At 39.7% G+C, this 22366-nt stretch overlaps 1 protein-coding gene across 1 annotated transcript in view; it reads left to right on the top strand.

Annotated features, from left to right (window-relative positions):
* Positions 1-22089, top strand: part of Mphosph8 (M-phase phosphoprotein 8) — a 30506-nt gene extending 8417 nt beyond the window's left edge. Inside the window, exons 4-14 of the mRNA XM_051195625.1 lie at positions 1614-1713; positions 3996-4232; positions 9232-9357; positions 9436-9524; positions 11452-11592; positions 12067-12153; positions 14062-14216; positions 16912-17066; positions 20391-20518; positions 21467-21550; positions 21789-22089. Of these exons, the coding sequence (XP_051051582.1) occupies positions 1614-1713; positions 3996-4232; positions 9232-9357; positions 9436-9524; positions 11452-11592; positions 12067-12153; positions 14062-14216; positions 16912-17066; positions 20391-20518; positions 21467-21550; positions 21789-21830 (1344 nt within the window). The 3' untranslated portion in view covers positions 21831-22089. The remainder of the gene's footprint in view (positions 1-1613; positions 1714-3995; positions 4233-9231; positions 9358-9435; positions 9525-11451; positions 11593-12066; positions 12154-14061; positions 14217-16911; positions 17067-20390; positions 20519-21466; positions 21551-21788) is intronic.
* Positions 22090-22366: the final 277 nt, after the last annotated feature.

Genomic DNA, 22366 nt, shown 5'->3' with positions numbered 1-22366 from the left:
TGCCTCCCAAGTGCTGGGAATAAAGGCATGCACTATGCTGCCCAGCCCTTTTCCATGCCCGATCCTTACATATAGAGTAGATAATACAAATCATAAATGTATTTTTAAAAATAATCTCTGATATTCATATACTTTTAGCACTTAGTATATAAATTTACATACTAATATAAAAATTTAAATCTTGGTTGAAAATTTGATCCTGCAGGATGCATTTTTGGGGAAATTGATCCATACCTTGATTTTATAATTGTTGATGAGGAAAATGGCCCCTTATACAAATATATAGTATAAAATAGCAGATAATTTAGGGCTATTTCAGAGCTCTTTTTTGAAGTTCTAGTCTCAAGCCAAAAAGATTAGATTTTGAAACAAGGTGTCAGGCTAGTTTAGAATGAACTGGCTGTGTAGCTGAGAATGACCTTCCTTAAACTGATTCTCTCTTATCCTCCATTTCAGGGATTGTAGGCATGTATGTTATTTCCAGTTTATGTAACACTGGGGGCTTGAACCATGGTCATTGTGGAGGCTAGGCAAGCACTCTGTCAACTGAACTGGTATAAGAGCAGATGTTTTTACAGTAAAATCATACAATAGACTTGAGTATGAGGAATCTGGCAGGATTGACATGTGGTGCATTTGAGCTTGAACTAATTTTTAGTTGTTGAACATTGAGAAATGTGTTTGTTGCTCCTGTGACATTTGTGCTAAGTGACCCCATAGCTGTGGTCTATAGAGTAGGTCCTCTTTGCAGGTACGTATCTATAATTAGAGAACTTGGGGAACTGAAACAGAGGGATTGGGAATTTGAGACCACCCTGGGGCTAAATTGCAAGACCCTGTCTGGAATTATTTGTGGTAGTATTATCCTTAGTATAAAAAAAAAAAAAAAAAAAGTCAAGATTGCCTAGCCATGGGGAAAGTGGTTCAGAAAGTACTGATGTGTCAACCTGGGGACTGTAATAGTCGATTGAAATATAAGATCTGTTTCAGAAGTAAACCATGGTTGTCCTGGAACTCACTCTATAGACCAAGCTGGCCTCAGGTTCATAGAGATTTACCTGCCACTGCCTCCTGTGTGCTGGGATTGAAGGCATGTGCACCACTTCCTGGCTGGGGGTTTTTATAAAGTTTAATTATGTAGCAATTGAGTTTTTATTATTAAAAAAGTAGATTTCACATGACATTTTCATATATGCTTATAGTGAACTTTGATCATATTCAAGGTTTCTTTTTGTTTGTTTTTTGTTAATTTATTTGAGAATAGGTCTCTAGAGAGACCAAGCTGGTCTTGAATTCATATAGATCTGTCCCTGCCTCCCTAGTGCTGGGAATAAAGGTTTGCACTAGCATGCTATGCACAAACATTTTACATAATATATTCATAAAAGAAAATGGGGAAATGGGTATTAGGTTTTGAGTTTGATTTTGTATCATTTTATGTCTGAAAGATAATCTTGATTGGAGGAGCAGTGAGAGAAAAAATTGAATAATCAGCTGCTATGTGCTCAAGTATTTGTACACAGACATGGGTGCTTGAATATTTTGGTTTACAAATATACAATGTCAGCTTTTTATCTATCCTTGTTCTGGTTTTTGTATTCATCTTTGTTTAGGAGAAAGAAACCAAAAAAATTGAGGCCAAAGAAAAATACCAGAAAAGGTATGATTTGGACAAAGAAGAAAAATGCCGAAAAGAGTCAAAGGGATTAAAATGTAAGTGTAAAATGAAATTATTAATTGCTGGATGGAGGTGGTACACACTTTTAAGCCCAGCACACAAGAGGCAGAGGCAGGTGGATCTCTGTGTTCCAGGCCAACCTTGCCTACAAAGCTACACAGAGAAACCCTGCCTCAAAAAACCAAAAATAAATAAATGAATGAATAAATAAATGTTGAGCATTCCCTTCTCTGAAATATTTGGTACAAAAAATGTCTCTCATTTTTCATTTGGTGTTCCATTGTTTTTGTGTCTTCTTTTGTTTTGGTTTTTCGAGACAGGGTTTCTCTGTATTGCTTGGAGGTTGTCCTGGAACTTGCTATGTAGATCAGGCTGGCCTCGAACTCACAGAGATCCACCTGCCGCTGCCTCTCCAGTCCTGGAATTGGATTGATGTGTCTTACATGAAATTAAGAGTGGAATTTTCTACATGTAGCTTCATATTGCTACTCATGTTTAATTTGGGGTATTAGGGATTTCTCTAGTGTTTGGTGTATATGATGTGGCGTTTACCCTGTGCACTCAAGATGCCAGAGGAGGACATGGGGTTACTGCTCTGTTACTCTCCACCTTACCTACCCTTGAGCCAGGGTCTGCCTTCCACTGGGTCTGGGGCTGAGTTGCCAGTCAGCAAGCTCTGGTAATCCATTTGTTCCCACCCCACATAGTTCTAGAGTTTTAGTTACTTACAATATGTCCATCTTTTTTTATATGGGGGATTTGAACTCAGATCTCATGATTGCACAACAGGCCTTCTTAAAATGTTACTCCATTTCGGGGCTGGAGAGATGTTTCAGAGGTTAAGAACACTAGCTGTTGAGAGCACTGGCTGCTCTTCCAGAGGACATAAGTTCAATATTCAGCAACCACATGATGGCTCACAACCGTCTGTAATAAGATCTGATGCTTATTACAGATGGCATGCTTCAGACAGAACACTGTATACATAATAAATCTTTTAAAAAAAAATGTTATTCCATTTCTTCAGCTTTACTGACTTCAGGTGTTACGGTTTTTTTTTGAGGCTGGCCTCAAAGAGACCCACCTACCTTCCTCTGCATCTGGGATTAAAGAGGTACACTACCACACCTGGCCAGCAACACACATTCTTTTTTTGGGGTCAGGGGGATTCCAGATAGGGTTTCTCTGTGTAACAGCCTTAGCTGTGCTGGAACTCGCTCTGTAGACCAGACTGGCCTCAAACTCACACCTCAAACTCACAGAGATCTGCCTGCCTCTGCCTCCTTAGCAACACACATTTTTAATACTCCTTTTCCTCTCCAGGTTGGAGGTGGAACTCAGGGTCTTACTCATGTTAAGCAAGTGCTTAGCTGCATCTCTCCAGTTAGAAATTTTATCATGACAGTAGTAATACCATGTATCTTAGTGGCTCATACATAGAGTAACATAAAGGCTGCATCTATTTTGAACAATACAAGAAACAACTACATTTCAGATATTTGTTGGGCAAGATGTCCAGGGTGAACACTACTGATCAAGTGTTCTGAACTATTCTTCTGTGGTTGTGATAAAAGCTACTGAAGGAAGGAATATTAGTGATTCTAGTCTTACATCCCACCTTTCCTCCTGAAAAATGCATCAACCCATGTATGACTGTTGCAGAGTAATTAGTGATAAACGGGGAAAAGACCATGGTGTTGAGAGCACTGACCATGTACCTGATAAAGCTACCAAATTTCTCCTTCTTTGAACTAAAAAAGAAACGGGAGAAAAACTGATTAGATTAGTGGTGGATTGTGCTTAGTATGTAAGGTCTTGGATTCTATCCTGAGTACTAAAAGTAGGTGTGGGGGTGGTAGGAAAAAATATGTAAAAGTACTAGACAATTTGGAAGGGCTAAGTACTGGTTACATAGATTTTTACTATAAAGGATATTGGAAACTGGACTCAGTACTCCACATACATAAATAGTAGTTTCATTTAAGGCCAAGAAAAAAATGCACTTGAAATTGGCATAAAAGATGAAGGATCTGGTGTGGTAGAGTGTTTTTAGAATGCATAGGGAAGAATGCAGAAAGGAAGAAAAAGTTAAGCAGATTAAATACACCTTTGTCACAGCTTCCTGGGTACTGGGGAGTCAGTCAAAAGGCTAGTTAAAATCATTTTATGACTTTGATAGTAAATCTTTACCTTATAACCAACACAAGTATTAGTAAAACTATAGAAAACATGTTTATTCAGTGTGAATATGGATTTTCTTTCGTTGTAACATAAATTTGCAACTTACAGTTAACCATTGGCTTTAATTTTGTACTAGCATTTAAAGAAATCAGAAGTGCATTTGATTTATTTAAAAAAACAGAAGACAAAAATGATGTACTTGAGAATAATTGGAAAAGAGAAGAAGTACCATTGGATTGTAAAACTACAGATGATCCCAAAAACAAGGACAAGTCTTCACTTAAAAGAGATGAGACTGACACATGGGCATACATTGCTGCAGAAGGGGATCAGGAAGTTTCAGACAGTGTATGCCAAACGGATGAAAATTGTGGTGAGTTTGCTTGGTGTTGCATTGTTCAATAGAGTGACTTTGGAGTGTCCTGTGCCCCATGTAGTCTAATCTTCTCTCATAATAGTTTTTATTTGGGTCCCCTGAATACTTTTAATATTGAAGACTCAGGTCATCCTTTGACATATAAATGCATCAAATAGTTTCTAAGTTCTTACAATACACTTACAATAAAGATTTCTATTTTCCAGTTTAAATTCTTTTTTTTTTTTTTAAATCTGAGATTCATTCCAAAAATGACCGAATAAAAACTACGCATGGTGACACCAGCCCTCAGTAGGTAGTGGCAAGGTCATCCTCAGCTACATAGGGAGTTCAAGGACATGTAGCTGTGCACTCAGGATCCTCTGATCTTTACCCCTGAATGTTGGAACAGTAGGTGATATGCTTCAAATTCCTAATTCTATGTTAGCCTCCTAAGTTTACCACCATTGCTAAGAATATTTTAGGAGATAAATAGCATAAGATCTGTATGGAGAAAATTGTAAAACATTCTTGGAAGTCACTAAAATCTGCTTGCCCAGATTATGTAAGACCAGGGTTTGAATTCCCCCACTGCAAGGAAGCTATTAAAGTGTTTGCCATTTTTACTAATAAAAAAACATTTACTTCAGGCTGATTATAGTCTGATTCTAGTTAGAATCAAACCACCTAGTACTGGCTAGAGATCTAGTACGTGACAAAGTTTAGGGCCCTGGTTTCCATCCTCAACATTACAAAAACAACTAAGGAGTTTACAAATATGGACTCTTTATGTGGAAGACTCAGAAGCCAAATCCAGTTATGTCAGTAGTGATCAAAGTCTTCTATATAAACTGTAGCAGTTTGGCTGGAGACATGGTTGTTCCTGCAGAGGACTCAAGTTCAGTTCCCAGCACCCACTTAGCTGCTCACAGCCATCAATAATTTTAGTTCTATGGGACCTTACATCTTCTGACCGACCTCTGATGTTACTACATGCATGTGACAGACATACATTTAAGCAAAACCCACATACATATATACATATATGTATATATACATTTTTTTAAATTTATAAAAACTATTTACTTGGCATTAGGAAGATTCTATTAGTACAACAGAGTCTTCAGTCAGACTCATGCATAGCTGTGTGATGGAGAAAAGGGGACAAACTCATAGACTTATGCTGATACAACAAACATGCTCTTGGTCACTATTTCAGAATAATAGATTATCCAGAAACATAAACTCTTGTGAAAATCACATTCTTAATAGAATAGGGAGACTTTAGATGCTGGTAGTCATGGGGCTAAGATATCTGACCTTGGGGTAGGGAAGACTGTAAATGTGTGAAACACGGTGCACACACAGTCATTTACCACTGCACCTGTGTGCAAGCCAGGGGAAACCTTCTAGGAATGATGCTTCTCCTAACACCGTGGGGTTAGGAATAGAATTCAGATGGCCATGGTTTTGCTAAGCAACTGCCTTTGCTGCTGAGCATTTTATTATCACCAAAGATTTTTTTTTTTAAGTATTTTTTTTTTTATGTATATGGGTGTTTTGCCTTCATGTATGTCTGCATCATGTATGACTGGAGTTCCAGGAGGTTATGAGCTACAATGTGGATGCTAGGAATCATGCTTTTAACTGCTGATCCATTCACCTTCCCAGTTTCCAAAGATTTCTTAATACAAAAAAAAAAAAGGGATGACAACAAAATGGCTCAGCAAGTAAATTGCTTGTCACCAAGCCTGATAACCTGAGTTTGGTGTCCAGGGCCTTCGTTATAGAGAACAGAGACTGATGACTTATACGCTGTGCTGTGGCATGTGTCCTTCACTCAATTCCCTCACCCCCAAAAGTGTGAAAACAGTTACAAGGGTAATGTATTAAAGTCATCAAAGCTGTCATTTAAGAGGGTGGAAGCAAAAATACAATTGTTAGGGCAGATTGTCACCACCTAATCTTACAAAGGTTGTGACCAGATTCTCACCTAGGCTCCCAATGTATGTAGCTAGTGCCATAAAGAGCAGCCAGGTATGGTCTCATATGCATTAGTGTTTGTATGCAGTGTGCATTAATTCTTTGCTATTGTATCTCAGCATTTTCTTTTTCAAAACAGGGTTTCTCTGTATTGCCCTGGTTGTTTGGAATTCACAGGTCTGCCTGCTTCTGCCTTGCAAGTGCTGTGATTAGAGGTGTATACTACCACTGCCTGTCTTTCTTTCTTTCTCTCTCTCTCTCTCTCTCTCTCTCTCTCCCTCTCCCTCCCTCTCCCTCTCCCTCTCCCCCTCCCTCCCTCTCTCCCTTTATCTCTCTCTCTCCCTTTTAATTAAAAATAGAGAAAGTGAAGTCTATAGGTCCAGAAGTAGCATGGAGCATGGGGTAGAAATGAACAGTGTTTGGATGAACTGAGCCACAGTATAAGCCAAGCTCTTATAATTACAGTAAGCTGGTAGTGTTAAGCTTGGCTTCTATGGATCTTCTCTATCCTGTTCAGTTTCTTCCCATGCAGTGACTGACATTTCTTCCTGTGAGAGGAATAAAGGAGTCTATTGTGGACTGAGGGCTGACTGTGTACTGAAACTAACTAGGCCTTTTACTTTGTGCTGTGTGATAATGCTCAGAGCTACTTTAAGCCTATCCTTGCTGGGACTTGTTCCCTTACAGGTTAGTGTATGTGAGAAGTAAATTGTTAAGAATATGTTACAAAGGTAGCTTGTAAATATTAGCTGCTCTCTATATAATCACTGCTGTTTATTCAGAACCATATGATTTGTTCAAAGCTATACAGCTGAGACACAGAACCAGGGTTTGTAGCACCAAAGCTGTGCTATTTTCTGTGATGTCATACTCATGGAGTTAACAAAGAGATGAGTCAGTTTGAGTCTGGAAGACCAGAAGAAGTTACTTATTTGAAATGTACAGTTTTTCCAGACTTCTTTCTTGTGGTAGGTTATCTTCTTAACCTGTATAAAGTTTACAAATTGATTTTTAAGGGGAAAAAAAAATCCTACTTTTGCTATCAAATATTTTGCTGCTTGTTTTTTTTTCCTTGTCTTTTTTTTTTTTCTTAATGACAATGTCTTGCTATATTGCTCTGACTTGCTTAGAACTCACTGTAGACTAGGTTAGCCTCAAACCTGTGACATTCCTACTTTTGCCTCCTGAATATGGGATTATAAGCATTCAATATCATACCTGATTAGCTGGGTTTTGTCTGACACTAAAGTCCAGGTTAAGCTTATCATAGATAACCCTACTGCCTCAGCCTCTTAAGTGCTGGGATTTTAGATATGAGCCACCAGTCTGTGCTCTGGTTTTCATTTTATTAAAGTAACATTAGACTATGCAGATCAGGCATGTGTTACAGTGTAAGAGTTGAATATGTGCATTCCAGTATTCAGGAGCCCAAGGGCCATTAGCTATGGGAGTAGACTTATCAGTAGACATGAGATGGGACCTAATTGCCATGTAGGAGCATTTGGTTTATAGTAGGAAGGGAAGCATCATAACAAGGATCTGTATTTGCTATTTTGGGGGGGGCGGGGACTGAAGACTGAACCCAGGGCCTCTATCACTGAGCTAAATCCCCAACCCCAGTGATTTGTATTTGCATACGGACTAGTTTACACATAAAGAATGATCTTTTGCAGTAAATAGTTAGAAGCAATGAGTATTAAAAAGAAAAAACAAAAATAGCCAAAGACAGGAAAACTTGCAAAACTCCTTGGGATATAGCTTAATTGGTAGAATGCTTGCACAGCATGTGCAAAGCCCTGGGTTTCAACACCCTATACCATATAAACTGATTGTGATGGCACCTACCTGTAATTCTAGCATTCAGGAGACTGAAGCAGGAAGATCCTAGGTTCAAAGTCCACTCCAAAATTCATTATTTCAGCAATGAAAGAAAAGATTCAGTTATATACTGGCCGGTGTTAAAAGTGTATATATCAACATGGAGTCTTCTTTTAAAAAACTGGCAATAGATCTACCATCCTACCCACCTGGTTATATACCCAATGAATTTTATGTCTTTCTACAAGTACAGAGATACTTGCACATTTGTATTCCTTGCCTCTCAAGTCACAATAGCTAGGAAATAGAATCAGCTTAGATGTCAATCCACTGATGAAGAGATAATGAAGATGTGGTACATAGAATATTACTCAGCTATAATGAAAAATGAAATTTGCATGTAAATAGGTAGAACTAGGAAAAAATACACAGGGTGGGGTCACACAGACCCCCCCAAAAAAACAAATGTCACATGTTGTCTTTCATAATAAGAGTCCTAACTTCAAATCTTTTGGGAGCTAATGATAGGATACGTGTAGAAGCAGACCCTTGGTGGGTGGCTGTATTTCAGGGGGAGAGGATAGTAGGATATAGGCGAAATGAAAGCAAAAAGGGAGACAACTGAAGTCGGCACAGTTGAAGTAGATAGTGGAGTGATGTGGGTGAGGGAAGCTTGCTTGAAGAAGCTCCTTGTACCCTGTGACTTTGCAATTCAAATAAAATGCAAGAGGGTATAGTAGAGCATATGCAGTATGAAAGAATAGTAGAGGGAGTATTGTGAGGTAAGGAAGGGTTAAGCTGAGATGGGGTATGGAGAGGGCAGAGGAGGAGTGAGGGTGAGTTAATCAAAACAAGGAATGTATGAAAAAGCCTATGAAACTCCACTAGTTTGTAAGTGATTTAAAAAAAAAAAAAAATAATTGAAACTGTTGTGGTGCACTCCTTTAATCCCAGCACTGGGGTGGCAGATGCAGGTAGATCTCTTGAGTTTGAGGCCAGTCTGGTCTATAGAGTTTCAGGACAGCCAGGCTTACTCAGAGAAACCCTGTGTTGAGCCCCCACCCCCAGTAAAATAAATAACATTTAAATGCAGTATACACAAAAGTTTGTTTAAAATGTGACAAGTTTAATAATCAGTCCTATGGTTTTGTGGGTTTTTCTTATTTTTTTAATAGTACTGCATAAGATATGTTAATGATGCCTTTATGCATTCCAGATGGCAGGCAACAGATTTTGAGTTTAGGCATGGATCTGCAGTTGGAGTGGATGAAGTTAGAAGATTTTCAAAAGCATCTTGATGGGGAAGATGAGACCTTCGCTACAACAAATACGATTCCAAGTAGTATGTGATTTGCAAATTATTTGGCTCTTCCACAAATCTAGATTTATAAAATCTAATGCACCTTTCTTTTTATTATAGATTTGTTGAGGGATGCTGTGAAAAATGGAGATTATATTGCTGTGAAGGTTGCACTGAACTCAAATGAAGAATACAACTTAGATCAAGAGGTATTATGTTTTGGGGGTGCGGGCTCTCACAAGCATGGAAAATAGTTCTGGCATAATATGGTAGTTCTGTTATTGTCTTAGAAAAGTAAATACATGTTCACATTTTAAAGGTGGAACACCATAGACTTTGTGTAAATGTACTTAGAATCCCTCAAACTCTAGCCCTCCAAAATGACTGGTTTAAGTAGTATATTATTACCTTTTAGTTTTTCAAAACAGGGTTTCTCTTTTTTAACAGTGCTGGCTGTCCTGGAACACATTCTGTAGACTAGGTTGACCTCAAACTCAGAGATCTAACAATCATACCAATGCATGTAAGCTTTTTGTTTTTACATGGAAGCATATTAGAGTAGTCGTTCCCCGTGGGCCCCGACTCCCCCCCCCCCCAAGTCAGGTTTTTAGGTGAGACCTGAATTGTGGAACATTTTTTTCTTTTGAAATAAGAGTCTCATTATATAGCCCATACTAGCCTTGAACTTGTGGTAATTGTTTTGCCTAAACTTTCCAAGTACACTTGCCTCTAATACATTTGTAAAGATACATCTATTGATGTATCTTATGACTTTTAAGTGTCACATCTTTAGACAAAGATTGTATGATTATATTTTTATAGTTTTGTTGCTTTATAAAATTTTATTAACAATTTTATAATATTTTTTTTTTCAAGACAGGGTTTCTCTGTGTAACTAAGAATCTAGGTTGTCCTCAAACTCACAGAGATCTGCCTGCCTCTGCCTCCCAGGTGTTGGGATTAAAGGCATGCACCACCATCACCTAGCCTTATTAACAAGTTTTGTATTGATTTTCTTTTGGGGGGGGGTCTTTTTAAAACTTTTTAATCTTTATTTGTTGGTGGAAAAGTATATGTATAGGTTGCCTTCAGTCATTTAAATGATTTTTTTTCCTTGGAGCCAGGGCCATGTAGACAGACTGTATCACCAAGGGTGACCAACACGTGATTCTCCTACCTTTACCTCTGAGTGTTGGGATTATGTGTGAGTAACAACACTCACTTTGTGAAATTCTTTCTTGATCATTTTAAATAGAGCTTTGGATTTTATAGAGAACTGATCATCTGCTCAAAATTTGCCATTCATTTTACATTAAGAAAACTTGACAGCGTGAGTTCCAGGGTAGCCAAGGCTAAAAAGATTTGTTTATATTTTTTATGTATATGGGTATTTTGTCTATATACATGCCTGTACACCAACCATAAGAGGGTGTCAGATCCCCAGGGATTACAGTTAAAGATAGTTTTTAGATGCTGTGTGGGTGCTGGGAATTGCACTCTAGGACTCAGTCAGAAAAGCACTTGCCACACACGCATGAATGCTGTGAGTTTGGATTCCTGACATGTATATAAAGAGCTGGGCCAACAGCACCTATCTGGGAGGTATAGATATATCCCCTGGGCTTGCCAACCAGTCAGTGTAGCTGAATTAGTCAAAAAAAAAAAAAAAAAAAAAAAAAAAAAAGGAGAGTGGCTGGGGGCTGGGGAGATGGTGGTTCAGTGATTGTGTATATTGGAGAGAACTGCATTATTTCAGTTCTCAGCACATGGGTGGCTCACAATAGCTTATAACTACAGTTGATGTCTTCTGGACTTATACACACATACCCCCACAGAGATATACAGACATAATACATAATTAAAAATAATAAAAATGGATCTTTAAAAATTAAGGTGACTAGCATTTGAAGAAAACAATGGTCCCTATATTTATGTTCATGAATATGTACATGTACAAAAAATCCTGAAGATTATTAGTTTCTGCTTATTTTAGGCTATTTTAGTAAGCAACCTAACCTAAGTGGATGTTTAAATCAGTGTTCTTTAGTGATTTCTCATTGAAATATCTTGACATCAGAGACTTGCTTTTAAAATGTTCCTGATTAAAGACTACATGGTTTCTCAATGAACTCACAGGATTCTAGCGGGATGACACTGGTGATGCTGGCTGCAGCAGGGGGGCAGGATGACCTCCTGAGACTCCTAATCACTAAAGGTGCAAAAGTGAATGGACGCCAGAAAAATGGGACTACAGCCCTCATTCATGCCGCAGAGAAGGTTTGAAACTTGACTGCATGAAGGCACACTGAGAATCTGGTTTTTGTATGGAAATACAGTGGTCATGTTATGTAGTCCTACTTTGTGGTTTCAGTGGGTCTGTGACATGTGATTAATTTTAGCATTAGCACTACTCTGTATTCAGATTTAAAATGTGATTTATAATAAGTACAATTTTTAGTTACAATGACAGTATTTATTTTAACCTTAAGTGATTTAGAGGACTCACATGTAGAATTCTCACATGGAAGCCAGGGAGTAGACTTCAGTGGCATGTGGTAACAGATCAGTGAGGGGACCGGCCCAAGAGGTAGGCACTTGTGGCCTTACAGTGAAGAGGCAGGGAGGTGGTGGCCAGTCACCTGCAGGGAATAGAATCTCTCAGGGTTTTTCCTAATTTCAAAACATCTAGAAGACCTATCTAAAATTTTAAGGAATTGTTGGAATCAAATTTGTTTCTTGTTTTTCTAATAGAACTTTTTAACCACTGTGGCTATTCTTTTGGAAGCTGGAGCTTTTGTAAATGTGCAACAAAGCAATGGTGAGACTGCACTCATGAAAGTAAGTCTCAGTTCCACACTGGGTGTTCATGCTGGTATCTCGGACTGGGGAAGCATAGGAACAAGGTAGTCCCTGGGATTCAGCAGCTCCCATTTAGTAGATGTGGGTCAGCAGAGCGGTAGCGTGTGGTAGGGTCAGTGATGTAAGCTCAGTCTAAGGGACCAAACAACAGCCATGAGGTGGAGGTGGTAGACATCGGGTCAGGAACAGAAGGGACTAGCTGTAGGTGTTTAAGTGAGTGAGAACTCTACTAGAAGCAGAAAGTGCTGGAAAGAGGCACACAGAGTCAGGATTGTACAAAGTATAATTTATTAGAGATTTACAGATAGGTGTCTTGGGTGGTCTCTACACAAGTGGATTCTCTATCTTTTTGTGTTTGTTTTTGTTTTTCAATACAGGGTCTCTGTGGCTTTGGAGGCTGTCCTGGAACTAGCTCTTATAGACCAGGCTGGTCTCAAACTCACAGAGATCTACCTTCCTCTGCTTCTTGAGCACTAGGATTAAAGGTGTGTGCCACCAACGCTCAGTGCAAGTGGATTCTCATATCCCAAGACGGAATGAAGATTTTGTCTGCTAGGCTAAACAGAGACTTTTCCTAGAAGCAATTACTATGTCCAATGCCAGTTAGGAAACTGACATCAGAGGTGCCCTGGCAATACAACCAGGTTCCTTGTAGTCACATGAAAAGTGTGTCCAACATCCATCTTCACAGGTTTTGAGACCTGGGATGGAAAGGAATATGGTATGCTCAAATATGATTATTTTGTATTTGGCCAATCCATCTCCTTTGGAATTGTGGCTTGCAGATAGGTTTTGTGTTAAGATTGTTGAGTGTTCCTGCTGCTCCCAGCTGCCCTGCTTGTATTGTACCATTCTTTGAATGGTAGGTTGTGTGTGGCTCCTTCCTCTGCAGTAGTTACAGGGTTCTGGGATTAAAGGCCTGTGCTGCCACCACCACCTGGCTGTAAATAGTCCTTTTAATCAGGAGTCTGAGTTTATGTCTGTAGTCTTTGTTTGGTGTCTTTCTGTTAGTAGCACATATGTAGACCAGAGGTAACATCTTGGAATACTGTCTTACTGAGAAACGAGTAGACAACAGACACATGTACCTCAGTAGAAGAAAAGAGCACAGGGAGGGGAGTACAGTATGTTTTACAGGATTGGGAGTGTTCCTGAGGGCATTTGGGAAATTGGTTAAGATTAAGGGGTGGGTTAGTTTAGTAGGGAGATGGATTCAGGAAAAGACAGCTGTTTTAGACTTGTAGGGAGGTTCCTGAAGTAAGTGAAGTAATATTAGTCTGTACCTAAATAGTAACAGGGTTCAAGTGAGCAGTTCTTGGGGCTGGAGAGATGGCTCAAAGGTTAAAAGCACTGGCTGCTCTTCCAGAGGACCTGAGTTCAGTTCCCAGCAACTACATGGTAGCTCACAACCATTTGTAATGAAATCTTGTGCCCTCTTCTGACATGCATGCATACATGCAGGCAGAACACTGTATATATAATAAATAAATCTTTTAGAATGAGCAAGCACATCTCCAGCATTTTAGAGGTTGAATTGCAGAACATAGTAACAGGTGATAGTTGATTGTCTTGAGTTAGGGAGCTCTGGCAGCCAAAGGCAAGTAGGAGCTGGGTATCATGCTATGAGAAGGCACCATTGAAAGGCAAAACAGGCTGCTGGGAGAGGTAGGGTGGGACTGTAGCTGGGTCTCCAGAGCCTGGAGAAAAGTATTAGGGCGTTTGTACTGTGGACAGCTCCTCCTAGCCAAAGCCTCTAGTGTTACTTCTTCAGTGCTGCCTTGTTGCCTTGAAAGAGAGCAGCCAGACTTGTGGAGAAAACTACCCACACCAAGTGAAGTTACTATGGTTTACATTTAAGAAATCGCCACTCCTCTTTTTCTGACCTAGGCCTGTAAAAGAGGAAATTCGGACATTGTGCGCCTTGTGATTGAATGTGGAGCTGACTGCAACATTTTGTCAAAGCACCAAAATAGTGCATTGTATTTTGCAAAGCAGTGTAACAATGTGCTTGTGTATGAACTGCTGAAGAGCCATTTGGAAACGTAAGTGTCAGGTGAATGTGCCATGGTTAAGTCAGAGTGAGATAACAGCTATTTATTTGAAGACATCATATTTGGAATACTTTGTGGAGGAAAATGTTCAAAAAAGATTATCTTTTTTGGGCTTCTTAAGTAGATCATGCATTTAATAATTGGCATGTTTGTTGGGTGCATATTTGTACAGATTACTGAAATATTAGAAACCCTGGGAACATCTCCTTACAATGTTAAATCTAGGACTGGAGGCATAGCTCAGTAAAGTGCTTACCTAGTGTGTACAGAACTCTGGGTTTAGTCCTCAGCACTTGTTAAAAGCAAGCATGGTGGCACGTGCCTATAGTAGCAGCTTTGAGGAGGCTAGGGCAAGAATAGTCCTTGGCTACATAGCTAGTTCATGGCCTGCCTAGACTATATAAAAGACTCTTCCTCAAAAAATTTACATCTACTCTTAATTTGGCTACTATTTTCTGTTCTTATGTGTGTACACACATGTGGAGACCAGAGATTGACATCTGTGTCTTCCTCAACTGCTCTCTTCTTAATTCAAGTGCATTTGTTTTTCAAGTGCATTCTGAACTATATTTTAAGTTTCTGTCTTTATCATTGAATAATTCTTTTGATGGGCTGGGGTGTGGTTCTGTGGTAGAGCTTTTGCCTAGCATGTGCTAAAGCCTGCAATTCCATCCCCAGTACCAAAAAGAAACAAAATTCATTGGCAACACCTGCCAAAAATGCTGGTAGAGAAGATGAGGGTCTTATTATTCAGCCAGGTCCCTGGTAAGACACCCTGGAAGAAATAGCCCCTGGCATTCTGAGCTTGAAAACTAGACACTAGGTACTCTAAACAGAAAGTAAATTTTAAGCTGAGTTCCATCTTGTCAGCCAGTCCTGGGCATTTCTCTTAAAGAGTCCCCGGAAGCTAGTTCATCCCTCCCCCTTTTTTTTTTTTTTTCTTTTTCTTTGAGCCTGTCAGTGAGGTGCCCATGGTCCTTTGCTCAGGACTGAGGGGCTCTCATTTCTAATTTTTCACTCATGCATTAGCCAAGTGCTAAGTGAATTTTGTGCCAGACACTGTTTCAAAGGCTGTGTGCAACTCCTGTTCCAACAAGAGATGGATGAAAAGGAAATTTAAAGGCCACTATCATGAGATTAGTCGAGTAAGGCCAGAATTGTTCACAAAGGATGCTGGGTTGTGTGGTATAATCCCAGCTATTCAGGCAGCTAAAGCATAAGGATGAGTTTAAGGCCAATCTGGGCAACATAGTAAAATTCTGTCTCAACATAAAAAGTGAAAAGAGGCTGAAGATGTAGGTAGCACAGTGCTAAAAGTACTTGTTGTGCACCTATGTGAACAAGGTGGGTGGCATGGTCTCATTCACATCTGTCACCACAGCATTGTGAGACAGTGGAGACAGGAGTCACTGTAGGTGTCTGGCTATCAGCCTAACTGGATAGTGAGTCCCAGATTCAGAGAGAAAACTGCTTCAGAGGAATAAGAGAGTGATAAATGATGACACAGTGTTGTCTTTTGCCTACACACACCCACACACAACTACAACACAAAATCAAAAAAGTAGTTTCTAAAAGGTGATCAGAGCTTAGAGATACAGCTTAGTGATAGAGCACTTGTCTTAGCCATGTGCAAGGGCAAAAAATAAAAATAAAAAGCTGCTGGGCGTTGGTGGTGCACGCCTTTAGTCCCAGCATTCAAGAGGCAGAGGCGAGTGTTTCTGTGTGAGTTTGAGGGTAGCCTGGTCTAGAGTGAGATCCAGAACAGGCCCCAAAAGCTACACAGAGAAACCCTGTCTATAAAAATGAATGAATGTATGTGTGTGGTGGTGGCACACACCTTTAATTCCTGCACTTGGGAGGCAGAGACAGACAGATCTCCGAGTTCAAGCCCAGCCTGTTCTGTAGAGTGAGTTCCAGGACAGCCTAGGATACATAGAGAAACTCTGTCTCGAAAAACAAGTTAAGCCAGGTGTCGTAAGCCTGTAGTCACAGCACTCAGGAGGCAGAGGCAGATGGATCTCTGTGGGTTTGAGGCCAGCCTGGTCTACAGAGCTAGTTGCAGGACAGGCTTCTAAGCAATGCAGAGACTACGTTGAAAAGCAAAATTAGTGGAAGGCTTATGGGCATTCAATGTACAGCGTAAATACATCTTTTGGTGGTTTCTTTTTGTAGAAGGGGTAAAGGGAAGGCAGGGTCTCATGTATTCTGGACTAGCCTCAGACTCACTGTAGCTGAAGCTTACCTTGACCTTCTGATCTTCCTTGACTTCCTCCTAAGTACCAGGACTATAGATGCATGCCATCACACCTGATTTATGTGTTTCTAATGATCAAACCCTGGGTTTGATGCATAATACTAGGTAAGCACTCTACCAACTGAGCTACATCCCAAACCCCTAAGGTAATTATTTATTTTAAACTTTAATTTTACAGTTGGGTACAGTGTTATGATGATACAGTATACAATATATAATCAAATCAGCATAGCCAAAGCTTTTTTTTTATTTTGTTAATATATGTAGCACAGTGTAATAATTCAGTAATCTACATTGAAAGTTTTAAAGGTAGGGACTCACTCTAACCTAGGCTCACCTCAAACTCATGGCATATATCAACATTCTTAGTTTTTAGGTATGAATCACCATATCCAACTGTTACAATAACAGTCTTCTGTCTTCGCTCACTAGACTTTCAAGAGTTGCAGAAGAAACAATCAGGGATTACTTTGAATCCCGCCTTACTCTATTGGAGCCTGTTTTCCCAATAGCATGTCATCGGCTCTGTGAGGGACCAGATTTCTCAACAGATTTCAATTACAAGCCACCTCAGAATATACCAGAAGGTAAACATAAGCTCCCCTTCAAACTTGAAGCTATAATCTGTAAAAATGAGCTTATTCCTAAGTAAACCCTTTCCGTTGAAGGACTCTTTAGCAGAAACCACTGTGTAATAGCTTGCAGAGTTGCTCTTGCAGGAGGCCTCCCCATCCCACTTTACTACCATTGTGAGTCCTTTTTAAAATATAGGAGTTGGTTCTTGACAATTAGAGTTGTTACTAAGTTTTACTAAAAGCTTACACATTGCTTCACATTGCTAAGCCTAGAACATTTTTTTTTTCTTCCTAAATTTTTAAAATTATATCTGGGTTCCCTCTTTTTGGTTTCTTTTTTCTGCTTTGTTTATAAATGTTTTTGAGACAGGGTCTCACTGTATATAGTTCCTCCTGGCCTGGAACATGCTATGCAGTCGAACTAGCCTTGAACTCAGAGAGAGATCCACCTGCCTCAGACTCTGTATACTGGAATTAAAAATGTGCTCTATTATGCCTGGCTTGGGTTTTGCTTGTTTTAATATCTTGTCCCAATACTCCTGTTTCAGCCTTCTGAGAACTGGGATTATAGGCATGAACCATCACCTAGCTTAACTTTAAGAAGGCTGACTGGGGGGGGGGGGCATAAATGCTTCCCCTTCCATTGGAATTAATGTCAGAACTATAAGCAGTTAGTTAATAATGCCTAGAAGGTTATATTCCTCAGTAGGGGAGCTGCTACTAAGCTTACCTTGCTTAAGTGAACAACACAGCCATGCTCCATCAAAAACAAAAAGTCTGGTGATTAAAGGCTGATGCCTTTAATCCCAGCACTCAGAGCCAGACAGATATCTGTGAGTGAGTACAAGGCCAGCCTGGTCTACAGCACTAGTTCCAGGATAGCGAGAGATGTTAAATAAAGAAACCCTGTCTCAGAAATGCAAAAATAACAAACAAAAATAGAAGAGAGACCTGTTTGGAGGAAGCAGTTTGGCAGGTGGTTTGGGAAAGGGAAAAAGGGAATATGATTGGATTATATTAGATGAATATATGAAGTTATAAAAGAATAAGTAAAAGCAGAAAGACTGACATGATTTCCTAAGGGCTCTCCTCTGTCTTTCATGTTTGTACCATACACACTGAAGGGAGGGCAAATAATGTTGTCTCCCTTTAATAGGGCTCTGACTGTTCTGTTAGCTTTTTTTCCCCTCAGTTTAAAACTGGGTATTTAGGACTGGTGAGATAGTTCAGTGGGTAAGCCTTCTGCCACCAACTTGATGACCTGAGTTTGATCCCTAAACACATGTGGTAGAGAGAATCAACTCCCAAAAGTTGTCCTCTGGCCTCCAAACACCTGCTGTGTGGGTGCCTGCACACAGAATAAAAAACGGTTTTTTGTTGTTGTTTTAAAGCATTGCTATAACCTACATTGTAATGTTGTATTTATGAGTAGGTTATTGCTGCTGACATGCATTTCAAGATTTACAGGAACTAAAAGATACTCATTTGTACATACAAATACCAACATAAAGGAAAAATTTTTAACGTGTATTTATAATCTGGGTGTGGTTGTCCACATCTATAATCCTAGCACTTAGAACACATATTTGTGTACACATGTGTACAAGTATGCATTCATGCCACAGTGCATGGGTGGAGGTCAGAGGACAACTTTGCAGCAGTCAGTTTTCTTCTTCCACAGTGTGGATCCCAGGGTAGAGCTCATGATCAGGCTTGGTGGGTAAGTGAGCTTTAAGTGGAGAGCCATTGTTTGTGTGCTAGTACAAGTGAAAACCGTTTTTGGAAATTGGTTCTCTCCACCATGTAGGTTCTCCAGGAGTCAAATTTTGTGGTCAGGCTTGGCAACAGGTGCTATCTCCGGGCCATTGGGCAACCTTAGCACTTGTGAGGCTGAAGCAGGAGGCCCAAGTCCAGCGTAGAGTATTTGCTTAATATTCAAAAAACCTGGACTTAGTCGCCAGCAACACATAAACTAGGCTTAGTGGTACATCTCTCTAACCCAGCACTAAGGAAGTGGGGGCAAGATAATCAGAGTCATCTTTTTGGACAGTAGTGAATTTGAAGCTCTCCAGAACTACTTGAAATCCTGTCTCAAAAAAGGAATTTTTTTTTCCCCCTAAGGGAAATGCACCCTTATTATAATTGCTGCCTTGCTAGCTAATGAATTTGGTTTAGTTTTGTCTTTTTTGGCTTAGGCTTATCTTAAGTGCCCATCAGTTCTTCTTCCTTGGCCTGTAAGTTCGGGCTTGGAGCACATGATACTATGACTGAATATTATAGGCGTGTGCATTGCAGGGAAGGGGCATTTGGCTTGATTTTTTTTTGTTTGTTTTTCAAGACAGGGTTTCTTTGTATTGCTTTGGAGCCTGTCCTGGAACTAGCTCTGTAGACCAGGCTGGCTTTGAACTCAAAGAGGTCCTCCTGGCTCTGCCTCCTGAGTGCTGGTACTAAAGGTGTATGCCACCAACGCCTGGCTTATTTGGCTTGATTTTACTATGAACCAGAAGTTATACTATTCTTCTGAAATATTTATAGACAGATAGGTCATCCTGAAATGTAAACCCTGATAGGCCCTAATGTGGCATTTCAGACAAACCCCAGCAGCTGACTCAAAGGCCCATTGTGGTCATTCTCTGTGTTACTCCATTCTTACAAGCATATTCAAAGGAGGGAAGGGTATAGCTCAATGGTAAAATACAGTTTTCACAAGTTCCTCGGTTTGATTCCCAGCACCACCAAAACTCATTAATGATATATAAGCAAAATAGCATTTTCTATACCTTTGGAGAGGCTTTTGATTCTTAAGAACTATAATCACTGGACTGGTTACTTATTACATATGATTACATGTACTTCTACCTCCTAAACCATCTTGCTGTCTCCCAAGATTCTTGGTTTTTTTTTTTAGTGCTTGGGATAAAACTTGAGAGTATTGTGCATGTTATACATAGAGATGCTTACCACACCAAGCTCAATGGCTTACATGATAGGAGCTCACATTAAAGTATCCTTGACTACCACACAATCATGTCAAATTATATAAATTTTGTTTTTTCAACATAACACAGTAACAGTTTTTTAAGAGCGGTTGCTTCTCTTGCGGAGGACCTGGGTTCATCTTTTAGCACCCGCATGAGTCATACACAAAAGTCTCTCCCCTGGGGTTATTTGGACAAGAAGTCGAATTCTGTGGTTTGGAAACTGTAGGATAAAGTGCAAATGTTGTGAGTGGGGGGGGGGGGCTTCTCAGTACAAGTGGCAAGAGGATCTACTCTGTCAGGAGGGATGACCTCACCCCACACTGACAGCATCATCTTCTCTACTCTCCTTCTTCAGGCTCTGGTGTCCTGCTTTTTATTTTCCATGCAAACTTTCTGGGTAAAGAAGTTATTGCTCGGCTCTGTGGACCATGCAGTGTACAAGCTGTAGTTTTAAATGATAAATTTCAACTTCCTGTTTTTCTGGTAAGACTTTCTGTAGTTCATTGGCAATTGTGATCAGAAGCCAGGTAACATAATTTACATTTTTTTAATGTCTGCAGGTGTTTTGAGTGACTTGGTGTGCACTACACATACACATCACACACACATGAAGTCATAAAAGAAAATGATGCATTTTGTTTTAAAATATTTAATATTTATTTTACTGCTAGCATATGTCCTAGAAACATTCTGAGAATAAATTCTTACCCTGAGAACTTTTACGTGAAGCCAGAATATAAAGTATTTGTGTTTATGCTTGTTAATTAATTAGGTTTGATTGGTTGAAATAAAGCTACCATTAAATTTCCTACATAATTGCTGAATCTGAACTCTGGGATCAAACTACTCTAACTGAATTTTATATTTTGCCACTTTTCGAATTCTACCCTAAGGCTAAATTAAGCATTGTTAATTGAGAATAGTCCTATTTCTCCATGCCAGAAGAGGGCACAAGATCTCTAAGCCCTCCATACTACATAAGTTTTAAATGTACTAGAACTTTGTTTTTGTGTTTGATTAATGTCTCAACATGCAGTCCTGGTAGTCTCTGAACTTGCAATGTTCCTCCCATTTCTGCTTCCCAAATGCTGAGATGTGGTCTTTTCTAAAAAAACAAAGGAAATTACAATACTCTGAGTCACACAGACTTGAGTGGTTAAGAACATTTTGTGTACAGGCATGTGGTGGGTGAGGACAGATGTCAACTGTTCACAGGCAGAAGCTGAAAAGATAACACACTCACATGTTTAAAAGAACAAACAATCTTAACCAAAAGCTGAGCCATCAAGTATGAGGAGAGCCTATCCAAAAAAAAATATAATTAAGAAAAAGCCATCATCAGTTCACTGGTTCCTCTACTGTAAAAGGTTCTAGAGTTTATAGATTATCACAGATGTCTCTTTGACTTTATTTTCTCTCTTTCCCCTCTAGGACAGTCACTTTGTTTACTCATTCAGCCCTATTGCTGGCCCTAATAAGTTGTTTATACGGTTGACGGAAGCACCCTTTGCCAAGGTGAACAACTCTGTTTTATATTTAGGGTTACTGCTCAAGTTGTCTGAGCCGTCCAAATGCTGACATGAACACCATGTGGCTAGGCTCATCTAGGAAAGCTATCTCCCTATGAAAGGAAGCTGAAATCTCTCTAGACCAGGCTGGCTTTAAACTCAGAGATCCGCCTGCCTTTGCCTTCTGAGTGCTGGGATTAAAGGAGTGTACCAGCACCATACTAACATTCATTTGTCTTATTTAGGTTAAGTTGCTAATAGGAGCATACAGAGTGCAGCTGCACTGACCAAAGGACTGAGACCAGCACCATCTTTGTAGCAGTGTGAAATTCTGGGGCACCTGAAATGTTCAAACGTAGTTCCTGTAAACTTGCAATCTAAGCCTGTTGCCTGCCTGGTAAGGTACAACAGGGGCTTTATCGTACATAGTCTACCTGTGTTTGTGCCATTGTTCAAAATGTTCAATGTTCTGCATAGTTTTATTTCCACAATGTGGAACAGTACATATGAGAACTATTTAATTAAACTTTTGAACTTCTCTACTGATCTTTGTGAGTTGTCTTTGAAAAAAAAACAAACCAGGGGGTAATGGCAATAATGTTGTGAATTCAGGGTCACCCATGCCTATAACATGAGGCTTTCCAAACATTCACTTGCACTTGGGAGACAGGAGAATGCTACTTGGAATTGTATTTGAATAAAACCTAGCCCATTCCCTTTGTACAGTGAGGCAGGAGGATCAGAAGCTCAAGGACATCTGAGAACTGTAATTGCAAAATCAGGTTTTCCTGGTCTGTTGCTGCTTCTGGGGCCATTTGGGGTT

This window comes from Phodopus roborovskii, unplaced genomic scaffold (genome assembly GCF_943737965.1).
Source record: "Phodopus roborovskii unplaced genomic scaffold, PHOROB, whole genome shotgun sequence".
In the NCBI taxonomy this organism is placed as follows: domain Eukaryota; kingdom Metazoa; phylum Chordata; class Mammalia; order Rodentia; family Cricetidae; genus Phodopus; species Phodopus roborovskii.
This window is presented reverse-complemented; position numbering and strand designations above follow the sequence as displayed.